Below are 14,141 nucleotides of genomic sequence, written 5' to 3' on the forward strand. Positions count from 1 at the left end.
CAGAGGAAATGTGCACCTTGTAACACACTGCAACATTAAAACAATGTAACCATTAAAATTTAACCTTAATACATAAAGGCATTAATTGTTACAATAGATAAAACTGATACAACTTCTTGTTAACTCATAGCAGATTACTTGAAAAATAGGCACTACTCTTTTCTGAGTCTACCTACCATATGTATCCAAAACTGTGTCACTATTTTAGAAGCACTTTAATTTATTATGTCTATTAGACAGTACTAATTATTTCTTCATAAATTACTTTTTTAAGATATAAGCAAGTACATTTAGGATCGATAAATAAATATTTCTTACCGTACCTACACATAAATATATATGGAAGTTGGGATCAAAGGAGTCTAGAAAAAGAAAATCCATAGTTCAAGTTAATACAATTCATAGGAAGCATTTTACACTCAACGCTTCATTTAATCCTTTAGGGGCCAGTGCATTTAACCTCATGATCCAATTAGCTTCTCTTTGGAGCATTTTTTGTTTGAAATTACCCCCTCTATTCAATGGTTTTACTATTTCTAAGACAACCCATTTCAGTTGTCCATGTGTATGTTTAGCCAAGTTAAAATGACGAGCCACCACTGTATCAGTCTGTGTATTATATTTAAAGTTACGTATATCATTTTTATGTTCCTTTATTCTAGTTTTGATGTTCCTTATTGTTTGGCCTACATATACTAACCCGCATGGGCATTTCAACATATAGATAACCCCTTTAGAATCACAGGTCGCATAGTCATTGAGTTTAATCTTTGTGCCTTGTGTCGGATGATCAATATTATCACCTTTTATGATCGATGCACAGCAAATACAGTTTAAACACGGGAATGTACCTTTCTTGGGTGTCCCTAGAAATCTCTTTTTGTTTGTTTTTATTTTCATTTACTGGAGCTGCTGGACATAAAACATCCCGAATACTTTTACCTTTTTTATAGCAAAATAAAATAGGTTCTGCAAACAATTTCCCAAACTGACTATCTCCTTGTAAAATTGGCCAATATTTTCTTAGCACTTTTTCTATTTCTTTGTTATGTTTAACATATTTGGAAATAAAGGGAATCCGATTATTAGTATTCTTTACCTTTCTGTTTTTATTTGTGGCTAACAGATTCTCTCTTTTTATAGTGGCCACCTCACTCATCGTATGTGCCAATTTTATTGGAGAATAACCCCTTTCCACAAATCGATCAAAGACAATCTGACTAGATTTCTCATAGTCAGTGTCTAGAGTGGTAATGCGTTTGGCACGTAAAAATTGTCCTTTAGGGATTGCTCTGATCGTATTTGGACTATGGAAACTCTGGGCATGTAGTAGACTATTTCTCTCTGTTTCTTTCCTATATAAGTTCGTAATAATTTTCCCTTTATCAATGGCCAAATTCACATCCAGAAAATTTAGTTCCTTTTTTGACATCTCCACAGTAAATTTAACTGTTTTATGACTCTGATTAGCTTCCTGTATCATTTCTACCAACATGTCTTGGGTACCCTTCCACAGCAGTAGAATATCATCCACATAACTCAAATAAAGAACAATATGTTCACTATATCTATGTTTCAAGAACAGTTCACATTCCAATTTGTGGACAAAAATATTCGCAAAAGATGGAGCGACCGATGCCCCCATTGAGGTCCCCTGTTTCTGCCAGAAAAACTCAGATTCGAACATAAAATAATTTATATGTAATACTACTGTTAGACAGTCTATTAAAAAATACAATAATTGATGTTCTATATTTGTATCCAAAAGGGCCTCTTCTACACACTTAATCCCCTCTTCCTGAGGTATAGAAGTGTAGAGACTTTGTATATCTATACTTGATAGTATTATATTATTAGGGAGAGTCGGTAGTGCTGCTAGTTTATTTAATAGGTCTTTAGTATCAATCAAACAATTGGTAATATTAGTCACTATTGGTTGGAGAAGAGAATCAACAAATTGGGCCAAAGGCTCTAAGACAGACCCAATCCCTGAGACAATCGGTCGTCCTGGGGGATTTTCAACAGATTTATGTATTTTAGGTGATAAATATAGAGAAAAGAATCAACAAATTGGGCCAAAGGCTCTAAGACAGACCCAATCCCTGAGACAATCGGTCGTCCGGGGGGATTTTCAACAGATTTATGTCTCTTAGGTAATAAATATAGGACCGGTATCTTTGGGTAATCTGTAATCAAAAATTCATATACACTTTTCGGGATAATATTATTATGAAAAGCCTCTGTGACCATACAATCCACCATTTCTTTAATTTTTGTGGTAGGATCATTCCCAATCGACTCATAGTGTCCCGGGACCTTAAATAGTTTTTTTGCTTCATTTACATACATTATACGATCCATTACAACAGTTGCTCCTCCCTTATCCGCTTTTTTAATTATAATGGAATCATTCTTTTTTAGGGAGTCTATAGCTTTCTTTTCTTTCTGAGACAAATTAAATGCTTGTTTAGACTGCATTTGTTTCTCCCACAATTTCTTTATCTCAGACTGAACTACATTTTCAAATGTGTTAAGAGCAATATTATCAATTTGAGGAGTAAAGTTACTTTTTTTTGGAAAAGCTACCCATTCGATCTATTGGTCTCTCAACTGGAGCAATATCAGAAAAATGCATTTTCAATTAAGTCTCCGAATAAATTTCTGAAAGTCAATTACCCACTCTGTAAAGTCCCCTTTATATGTAGGCACAAAGCCGAGTCCTTTATTCAAAACCGAATGTTCATCTTTTGTAAGTGTATATGATGAGATATTAACAACCAAATTTACCTCCTCTGCTGTCTTGTGCGTGGGACAAAATCCTCCCTTTGCGGTGGAGGCCTGTAGTTTTTCCGAGGTTGGTGACTGTCGGTAGGTGGATTTCTGACGCAACTTGAAGCTCTGCTTTCCTGGCTGGAATCTAAAAAAGAAGCCCCTCGTGAATCCGCAGAATGATCTCTACTTCCTTCATTAGGTGCACGATAATCACGATCTCCAGCGCGTTGGTATAGCTGCTCTGCCGATCTCCACTGGTCTCTCCTTTGGCTATACATAGCTTGCTCTGAAGGTAATCCGTATCGGCCGCCATTCTTTCCTCTGAAACTCCGTGGACCGTGCAGTCCGGTGCGCTGCTCTATGCGATCCCACCACTTCCTGTAACGCTCCTCTCTCCACGTGTAAACCCGGTTCTGCAGGTAATCTTGTGTATCTCGTTTAAAATTTCGCAGCTTTTCTCTCCATAATTGCGCTGTGTAGTTTATCTATAATCTCAGCATGCTCGCTGAGGATACTTCACGCTGACTCCTCCGTCCCAGCCCTCTTCACTTCCGTTTTCAATTTTTCAACTTCATCACGGATGGGCTGAACTTTAACTTTCAATCTCTCAATAGTAAGTGCCATTAGATCGACACTGCATTTGTTACAGATTTCCTCCCATCTTTGCTGGAGTACTGGATCATCATCACACAGATTTGGTTTCAAATCCACTCGTAAGCCTCTCGGAATTCTCTTGGCTTTTAAATAGTGTGCTAACGCGGTAATATGTGTGGAAATATTAAGCTCTTTTTTCTGTAGGTTAAGTAATGTCCTTTTTAAATCAGCATTTTAAATGCTGATTTAAAAAGGACATTACTTAACCTACAGAAAAAAGAGCTTAATATTTCCACACATATTACCGCATGTGATGATGATCCAGTACTCCAGCAAAGATGGGAGGAAATCTGTAACAAATGCAGTGTTGATCTAATGGCACTTACTATTGAGTGATTGAAAGTTAAAGTTCAGCCCATCCGTGATGAAGTTGAAAAATTGAAAACGGAAGTGAAGAGGGCTGGGACGTTGTTTGCAGAACCTATTTTATTTTGCTATAAAAAAGGTAAAAGTATTCGGGATGTTTTATGTCCATCAGCTCCAGTAAATGAAAATAAAAACAAACAAGATTTCTAGGGACACCCAAGAAAGGTACATTCCCGTGTTTAAACTGTATTTGCTGTGCATCGATCATAAAAGGTGATAATATTGATCATCCAACACAAGGCACAAAGATTAAACTCAATGACTATGCGACCTGTGATTCTAAAGGGGATATCTATACGTTGAAATGCCCATGCGGGTTAGTATATGTAGGCCAAACAATAAGGAACATCAAAACTAGAATAAAGGAACATAAAAATGATATACGTAACTTTAAATATAATACACAGACTGATACAGTGGTGGCTTGTCATTTTAACTTGGCTAAACATGCACATGGACAACTGAAATGGGTTGTCTTAGAAATAGTAAAACCATTGAATAGAGGGGGTAATTTCAAACAAAAAATACTCCAAAGAGAAGCTAATTGGATCATGAGGTTAAATGCACTGACCCCTAAAGGATTAAATGAAGCGTGGAGTGTAAAATGCTTCCTATGAATTGTATTAACTTGAACTATGGATTTTCTTTTTCTAGACTCCTTTGATCCCGACTCCCATATATATTTATGTGTAGGTACGGTAAGAAATATTTATTTATCGATCCTAAATGTACTTGCTTATATCTTAAAAAAGTAACTTAAAAAAGTAATTTATGAAGAAATAATTAGAGTAGTGCCTATTTTTCAAGTAATCTGCTATGAGTTAACAAGAAGTTGTATCAGTTTTATCTATTGTAACAATTGTTGCCTTTATGTATTAAGGTTAAATTTTAATGGTTACATTGTTTTAATGTTGCAGTGTGTTACAAGGTGCACATTTCCTCTGGTGGACAAACACGATTTTAGGTTGAGGATGGGAACTGCACTTTTACCTTGGATTAACAGAAATGATTATAAATAATTGATTGATTGAATAATATGTGATGTCACAGAGGGAGGAGTAACAATGTGGGTGTAGTGTTAAAAGTTGGTCTTTTTGTAATTGTATTTTTCACTTGAAAAAGGATCCATAATGATCCGAAACATGTTGTGGTAATAAAGGAATTTTGCAGCCAAGTCTGCGGATCGTCAGCTCCTTCCTATCCTACATTATTGTGGAGACTCTGTCCTCTCTGGTTGGCCAACGACCTTGTACAAATGGCCAATACTGAAGGTTACTCTAATTATTGGGCCCTAAATGCAAACTCAGCACGCCAGGCTATTCTCTAAGGCGGTTATGCGGGGTATGCTAACAGGAGCAATAACACAAGCCCGTAGACAAGCCAGAGAAACCATAGAACAGGCAGAGGCAGAAGCCTACCAAGCTGAAACTGACCATACCACTAACCCTACACCAGAGAATTACTCAATTCTACTAGAGAAACGTAATGCCTTAGAACGACATAATACCCTGCTGACCAAAAAATCCTTCTCTACCAATCACAGAGATACTTTGAGCAGGGAGATAAGAACGGGCGACTATTAGCATACTTTGCAAAGACACAATGCCCTACTACAGCTGTACCGACCATAAAGTCGGCATGGGGCAACATGGTTAGAGGAATTTGCAAACTATTACCAAGGGCTGTACAAGTCCACAGTGTCCCACTCCAGCAGCACCCACCTCCCCTTCCTAGACAGCATCTCGATCCCAACCCTACATCCCTATGACAAGGACAACCTAAATCGACCTATTACAATAGAAGAAGTAAAAGAAGCCATTGCCTCCCTCCCAGCAAATAAAACACCGGGCATAGACGGTCTTCCCTCCCAACTGCTACTAAGCCCTTACAGAACAGCTGGCTCGCCAATTGCTGGCTACCCTCCAAGCCTCCTTTGATCTTGGCTCCCTGCCCCCTTCATTTAGTGAAGCACTTATAGTTGTGGTCCCAAAATCCAGTTAAGACCCTGACCAGTGCAGTTCATATCGGCCAATCTCCCTTATAAACACTAATGCCAAAATTCTCGCCAAAATATTGGCCACGAGACTCCAATGCTATATAATAGACCTGATCCATCCCGATCAATCTGGATTTATGCCAGGTAGAGCCACTAATATTAACATTAGGAGATTATATACTAACATTGAAGCGCAGCATGTCAATGTGGGGACAAGAGCAGTAGCCTCCCTAGACTCTAAGGCCTTTGACTCAATAGAATTGCCCTACCTATGGGAGACTCTTTGCAGATTTAACCTGGGTTACCAATTCATTAAATGGATACAGATGTTATATTACAGTCCAACTGCACGGGTCAGGGTCAACGGCATGATATCAGATCCATTCCAACTGGCAAGAGGTATGCGGCAGGGATGCCCGTTATCCCCATTTCTCTTTGCCCTAGCCATAGAGCCTCTAGCCATAGCCATACGCGAATCTGAATAAATTGTCTCACAATTGGCCCACTTACTGAAAAGATCTCCCTGCACGCAGATGATATTTTGATCTACTTGGCACCTAGAACTCACTAGCATCACTACTTAGAGTAGTGGAGGAATTCAGAGTTTTCTCTGGCCTCAGAGTAAACTGGGATAAATCCATCCTCTTCCCCATTGACAATCAGGACCCCCCCTAACGATCTCCCCTGCAATGCTCCCCTAAAGTGGGTCCAGAAATTTAAATACCTTGGCCTCCACATACAGACAAATCTATCAAACTATGTTCAAGAGAACCTTGATCCCATAATCTCTACTGGTTTGGGCTAATCTCCCCCTATCTTTGTGGGGGAGAATAAACCTGATCAAGATGATCTATTTACCAAAATTTCTATACCACCTCCACAATGCCCCCATACTGTATATATTCCCAAATCAGTATTTAAAAAAAATCAGCCAATTGATACTTCCCTTTATATGGAACCGTAAAGTACAGAGAATTGCCTGGGAGAAATTGACAGCTGAGAGGGAGGATGGTGGACTCGCTTTACCCAACTTCCAGTTGTATTACGTAGTGGCCCAAGTGTATTACCTGCACTGGTGGTACCATCCGGACCCATATAAATATGGCGCTACATGCAAATATAATATTTTCACTGGAAGGACTTAAAAATCTACCCCATCGGAAAATTTCGGACGCAGGCAGTCTGCCATCCACCATCTCCACTCCTCATAGAGCCTGGACCCAAGTGTTGAAAATATTTAAGAAATGACCTATTCGTCTCAACCCCCTACTACCACTATGGGGCAACTCCAACCTACTTCACTTCCGAAACCTGTAGGACTTCCTCTACTGGCCAAGGCAGGGCATTAAATATCTGGGCAGTCTTTTGCAAAACTGTACCTTCCCTTAACATACTGAACTTCAAGCCAAATGTACCTCTCAGAACCTCCCACTTTTTAGATATTTCCAAATTCTGCACACTTTTAAGGCCCAGTTTGGTACACTTTCTCCTGTCCTTGCCACAATGACAATTGAAGAGAGCCTCATAGCTGAACAACCGGTAAAGTTGGTGTCCAGGCTATACAGAAATCTTCTAGCCAGTGTCCCCCCTCCATTCCATACAGCTCAAGTACGATGGAAAACAAACATTCCAGAGCTGTCCGAGGATGACTGGGACAAGGCAACAGAAACTATGTATAAAAGCTTAATAGCAATAAGGGATAGACTGATACAATACAAGGTGTTCCACCAACTCTATACCACTCCGCTTAAACTAAAGGCAATGGGTAAGAAGGACAATGATTCCTGCCCCAGATGTGGAACTCCGGAAGCCAACTTTCTACACATGATCTGGTCTTGCCCAGTAATAAATGCTTACTGGTCGCAAGTAAGTAAGCTTCGTTAGCGAACACACTGGAGTTCCCACATATACTCTCCCCCACTGTGTATCTCCTGGGTGTAGTGGAACACCTTGTACCCACTGTCTGTGCAAGATTAAGGTTTAGAGCATTATTATTCTATGCTAAAAAATGTGTGATTATGCACTGGATGGGACCTACCCCTCACACAAAGGACTCCTGGATTATCCTAGTTGATTCAACTATACCCAAAATAAAGCTTACCGATGAAGCAAGAGGCACAGCAGATAAATTTCAAAAGATATGCAGTCCTTGGTGGGAAATGGGCCCGGGCGTGCAACCAAGAAATTATCATGCAACAGGATAATACATATGCTTTACAATGTACCCGTAATGACTTCTGATGTTAATTCAACCTCAATCTATGCTGCAACATTTGAAAGCAAATAATTCAGGACCAGTGACACATGTTTCAACTGTACACATGTTTATTGATATATTACTATAATTTTTTTCTTTTATGTAATGTTTATTAAAGCAAATAAAACATAACCTTTAAAAAAAACAAAACAGAAATGCTCTGTAAGGCTACTAATGTATTGTTATTGCTACTTTTTAGTGATCATCTTTCTATTTAGGCCATCTTATATTCATATTCCATTCTTGAATTCAAATCAATGCATGGTTGCTAGGGTAATTTGGACCCTAGCCACCAGATTGCTGAAATTGCAAACTGAAGAGCTGCTGAAGTAATAAAAAATGAAAACCAACTGTAAATTGGCTCAGAATATCACTCTCTACATCATACTAAAAGTTAATTTAAATGTGAACAATCCGTTCCAAACACTTTTTTTTCAGATTAGTTGTTTTCAGATTGTTCATCTTTTATTTTTTTACAACATTAAAGTTTAATGTTCGTGTCTGGTGTTTTCAGTCAGTTTTCAAATAAATTGAAAAAAGTCTTTATTTCTGGTGAACAACTGATCTGAAAAAAAGTGTTGGAAGGTGAACAACTCCTTTAAAGTGAATTTTATTTTCCTTGACTAGCACAAAAGAATTTGGAATGATTAGGGTGATTGGTCCCCTTTAAGCAATAATCTGAATATATCATTAGGGAGAACACTATCTGGGGAAGGCACTTTTTTCAGCACAAAGTGAGGTCTGTACAGGGGTTGACTGGCCTGCACAGACCTTTGACTTCTGGTTGAACTAGAATCCAGCTAAAACCACACCTGATACCAAACACCAGTGTCCATCCTCCCATCCATTCTGTTGTGGCAAGACCAAACAACAATGTTCCTAGTCCTAATCTAGTGGAAAGCCTTCCCAGAAGAGTAGAGGCATTGTAGTACAGCAAACTTAATATTAATTCCCCTGGTTTTGGTATAAGATGTTGGACAGGCAAGTGTTATGGATACTTTGACCATATACAGTAGTGTAGCTATACCTCAGTAGTAAAGAGCATTTTTGCAGGTGTTAACAATAATTATTCAAATTCCAGAACATATAAGGAAAAAAACTACGTTGGAGTTAATTAAAACAGGCTTTGTGAATACATATGTTTTAAGATTCATTATTTTCATAATGGCCACTATGTGCTGTTCATTTGTAAAATTGATGTTTTGCTAGATATTTTGCTATGATTATGTCATATTCAGTAGTATCATCTTGCTTTTTTATTTAAACACAGGCTATGGGAGATAGTTTATTGCTTTCTTCAGTATTTCAGTTTTCTCGGAAGATAAGACAAGCCATAGACAAAACAGCTAACAAAATAAGGTAGGTATTTTGCTTTCTTTGTAGCATTTTGGTGCATTATAGTCTAGATTTATATAACTAAAGATGCTTCATTTGGTGTAATTTAGATTTAGACATCTTCTTTATTGAAATCATTTTTATATTTTTCTTTATTTTACACACTTCAAGGGTAATATAAAAAAAACATAAGAGACTATGCACCCTGCCCTTTCTTTATTTTTTGCAACATGATATGACATTCCTCAAACCAGAATTTAGTACACCCAGGAGTTAATTAAATAGCTCTGATACGTCCTTTTTTCTCCTGGAAAATGGTTTGTCCTAACTGTGTTAAATATGTTTAGATACAGTATATATAGCTTTCCCCCTTTTCTAAAGAAACAGTAACGTCAAAAAAATAGTTTTTTAAAGTAATTAAAATATAATGTATTGTAGCCCTGCATTGGTAAAACTGGTGTATTTGCGATAGCACAACATGATCTGTGCTGGATACCAGGTGCATATTCCACATCACCTCTTTAAACCAGAAGTAAGTTTCTACAGCTCTACATAGGATTTTGTATTGGCAGTGTTGTTTCCTCAGCCTTGATTTGTTTCTGTAGGTGTGCTCATTCCTTCGCTGGTTCCAGCACTTACCGAGATAATTAAACAGCTGAGGAAGTAACCCTGCCAATGCACACTCTCTCCTGTTACCTAATGGACAAGAATGTAAAAGAAGAAACAGAGACCTTACAAGTGTTTTGGAAAATCTTCTGTATTGCCCTTTTGAGATAATGGAAAGAAGACTATCATTATGGAATTTTTGCACATAGTACTTAAAATAATAAACAATGTGCAGGGTAGAGATAGTGTTAGAGGGATATAGTATGTGTTTTTACTTTAATAATTGGTACTGGTCCTTTTAATAAATGAAGTGCAGTGTTACCCACATGGCACGTACGTGACTTGTGGTCTTTCTATTTACTATTGTCTTGGAGTACAGTGACTGTAATTTTTTTTACAGTCACTATGATTTTGGAATATTTTTCTTCATGAAACCACAGACAGCAATCGGATACTGCATGCATCCTTTAAAAATAAAATCCAAAATATTATTTGAGGTGTTGTTCGGTACTTTTCTTATTTTCGTTATCTGTTCAGTTTTCATTTTTTAAATGCTTTTTTTTTGTCATCAGGAAGACCACTTAACACATATTATCTCAATGTACACATAGAGCTATGTGTGGTTTTGGTGCTTAGCCTGTCCCTGGACAATCAGATTTCTTGGCCAAAATGCAGTGTTAAAATATCTCTATATGTAAAGTTGTATTACTGTAGAAATTAGAGTAGGAACTAGTGTAGGTGTCAATAAAGCCAATGATGCTTCAAAGCTGACACTCCATGAAGACATGGTTCACTAATATTGCACTTTTCATATTGCGAAATAATCTCAGCATCTGAATTTTAATATTTCTGCTTTTGGGGAACAAATGAAAATTATTTGCACTTTGTTTAAATAGTTTACACTTTTATTGCTAAACTGTGTTTACAGGAAATACAGTTTTGTATTATCCCTCTATTAAGCTCCAATTAATGCTATAGATGCTATACCTGTAGTTTTCTAATTACGGTATTATATATTTATGACTGATATTTTTTCTAGGATATTGTTTAAAGACAAGGAACGAAACTGGGATGAGATTGAAAAGAAGTTACGTGCAGAAAGTGACATTCCAATCTTAAAAACCTCATGTGTGGTATGGAGTATTATGGATCTTTTTCTGTGATCAAAATGTCGGCATGTGTCTATAAAAATAAATGCTTTGTTTATGTCCTTCAGAACCTTAGCACTTCCTATTGTTATGAAAAATGGAACACAGCTCTGCTTTTTGCATGGCTCAATTAATACTTTTGATTCATAAATTAATTTCCAGTTTGGTAGGTAAGCAGTGAATTTGTGAGTCCCTGTGGTTAATGGAGAGATTAAATCACTTTTACTGGTTAAAAACAACAGTGTTTACTTCTCTTCCTGTATTTTAGGATTCTAATCATTGCTATGCAAATGGATTAACTGGTTAGCTTTAAAATCTCTGCAGAAACGTCTTAGACCAAATTCATACCCATATTTGTCTCTTACTAAACATAGCTGTTGAAAAACTTGGGGCAAATTTACTAACACTTCGCCAGGCGAAATTTCACTCAGATAACGCTAATTTACTAGAATGCAAAGTTGCGTCCAGGGTGCCGAACGCTGGCGAATTTTCACTAGCGTTACTTCGGCAATCAAAGCGAAGATGCAGTAGCGTTCAATTATGCCTATTGAAACTTCGTCTTCGCTCAGGCTAATTTGCATACAGTGGGAAATTATAAAGTTGAATGGACGTATATGTTGCAGCAAATACTTTACATTACACAAGTCCAGGGAACCTTAATAAAGAAAATAGAGTTGTTATAATGCCCTACACATGAGCCCACTGTATAGTTTATTTTCCATATGTCAGAAAATGTATGGGGGAACCCGGTTACCCAAAACTTCTGCAGGCTATGACTGAAAAAAGGAAAAGAAGCCAGCATTTTTTGGGACTTAGAAACTTTTTCCACTAAAAATATGATGTAAGTAACAAAAGATTGAGGAAGATCTATGCACTCCGATGCACTTCTCCTGGTCTGCTCTGGCAAAGGCAAATCTGGCGAAAGAGATAATGTTCAGTAAAATCCACATCTTAGTGAACAGAGTTTCGTCCATTCGCCAGAGCGAAAATTTGCCTGGTGATAGAATGCGAATTAGTGATACCATCTGTTTCTTTCGCTAGAGAAGTTATGCCTGCGCCCGTTAGTAAATCGCCGAAGTGCCTGAAAGCGTTAACCCTGGCGAATTGTCGCCGGCGTTGGTCACTTCGCTCTTTAGTAAATCTGCTTATCTTTTTTTAAAGGGTAAAAACAGGTATGCCTTGTTTAATTGGCATTGACTTTTGAAGGGATAACGGCTTAGTTCTCAGCTTCTAAACTGGCTGCAGAAATACAGCTCTTAAATTTCATTAAAACTGGAAACTAGGAGCCCAATTTTAATGGGATTTGTTTCAAAGGATCACTGTCTTGTGAGACCGTGCTAATGCATTCTTCATTTAGTTACTATTGGGAGTTTGGATGGCAGCATCTGATGTAGTTGTACAACCCCATCATAGAGTAGTAGCCAGTATCACAGGTTACACATGTTTAGCACAATGACTGGTATAAGGAAGAGGTTGAGCTTCAATTTTAGCATTCTGAATGCTGACTGGCTGTTCCTTTTGCCAGCCTGTTTGATCTATTTGTTGCCATAGATCTACCAGTGCATCCCAATTTTCAATAATAAGACACCCTCCTATATTTTGTTTATAGACATCCTTGAATCCTAAGGCAGGGTGTCCAACGTATCTTGTACTAGTGGCATGTTGGTCATAAAAATTTTTTTTGGGTAAACTGACATCATCAGTGCCATGTGTCAAGTCCAAGGTGTGATTTGGAACACTATTGATTTAAAAATACAATTGAAGATATAATTGGTGAAACAGTCCAAGGTAGACGCAGAACTTTGCTGCAAAAATTCTTTATTCACACAACATGTTTCGAGCAAAATTGCCCTTTGTCAAGTGTACAAATTGCCAATTAACAAACCATCTTTATAGGAAATAGGTGGGAGGGAAAAAGAAAGTGGGCGTAAAGGTTACCATTTTACTTAGAATATTAACCCATTATTCGCCCCACGGGTCTAGTGCAACTATAAAAATACATTATTGCATCAAATACGTGTCATTATACAATGATTATTAAAAAACAGTTAATAACCATAAAACAATTGTTAATAACAATAAAATTTACTGCAAATCCTCCAAAGTGTATAAAGTGCTTGTGTCTTCTTATATATTATTATCCTTTAGTCACCAAAGAAGTGCTGGGTAAGACAACCACTGTTGTAGGCTTCAAAACAACCTGGTTAATAAAAACATATATACAATAAAAAGCCTAGTACTGCAATATATTCTGCCTACTGGAGTATTCGCTTGACACATTTGTTACATGCTTTATCCGCATTAACTGTTTCGATTCGGATCACCTATTTGCAACAGTATCATACACAGCCCTCTCTGTAACCCCTTAGCATTTGGCAGTAAGCTTATTTTCTTACCTATTGTAAGGGTAGGGCAGGATTCACTTGTATCTGTGGATTTAAAGCAGAATATATATAATTAGCTTATTATAGGAAGCATTTCACGCTCCATTGGTCATTTAATCCTGCTGGCTGCATGCTATCCAATTTTTTAATCCACACTGCTTCCCTTTGGAGGAGTGTTTGTTGTTTCACCACTTCCACAACTAACCACCTCATCTGAGCTACATTATGATGGCATTCAGCAAAATGTCGGGACACTGCTGTATCTGTACTGGTATTTGGGGTAAAGTTTCTTATGTTCTTTTATTCTTTCCTTCACACTTCTTGAGGTCTGTCCTACATAGACCTTCCCACAAGGACATTTCAGTAAGTAAACCACTGAACTTGTATTACATGTAGCGTAATGCTTCATGCTAATTTTGTATCCTTTAGTGGGGTGACTAATGTATTTTCCCTTAATAACCGAAGAGCAGCATACGCAGTTTAGGAATGGGAAGGTTCCAATTTGGGGGGTACTATGAAAGATTGTTTGCATCCTGCATTTGGTTTCTAGTTCGGCTTTACAGAGTTTATCTTTAATCGACTTTCCTTTCCTGTAGCAAAACATTGGTGCTTGTTTGCAAATG

The 14,141-nt window shown here is 37.6% G+C and overlaps 1 protein-coding gene across 9 annotated transcripts in view; it reads left to right on the plus strand.

The window, feature by feature from the left end:
- cep170.L (centrosomal protein 170kDa L homeolog) overlaps window positions 1–14,141 on the plus strand; it is a 157,299-nt gene that overhangs the window by 134,445 nt on the left and 8,713 nt on the right. For all 9 annotated transcript variants that reach the window (XM_018263138.2, XM_041562816.1, XM_018263133.2 and 6 more), the window contains 2 exons: window positions 9,316–9,404; window positions 11,026–11,119. In XM_018263138.2, coding sequence (XP_018118627.1) covers window positions 9,316–9,404; window positions 11,026–11,119 — 183 coding nt within the window. The remainder of the gene's footprint in view (window positions 1–9,315; window positions 9,405–11,025; window positions 11,120–14,141) is intronic.

Source organism: Xenopus laevis, chromosome 5L (assembly GCF_017654675.1).
Source record: "Xenopus laevis strain J_2021 chromosome 5L, Xenopus_laevis_v10.1, whole genome shotgun sequence".
NCBI lineage: Eukaryota > Metazoa > Chordata > Amphibia > Anura > Pipidae > Xenopus > Xenopus laevis.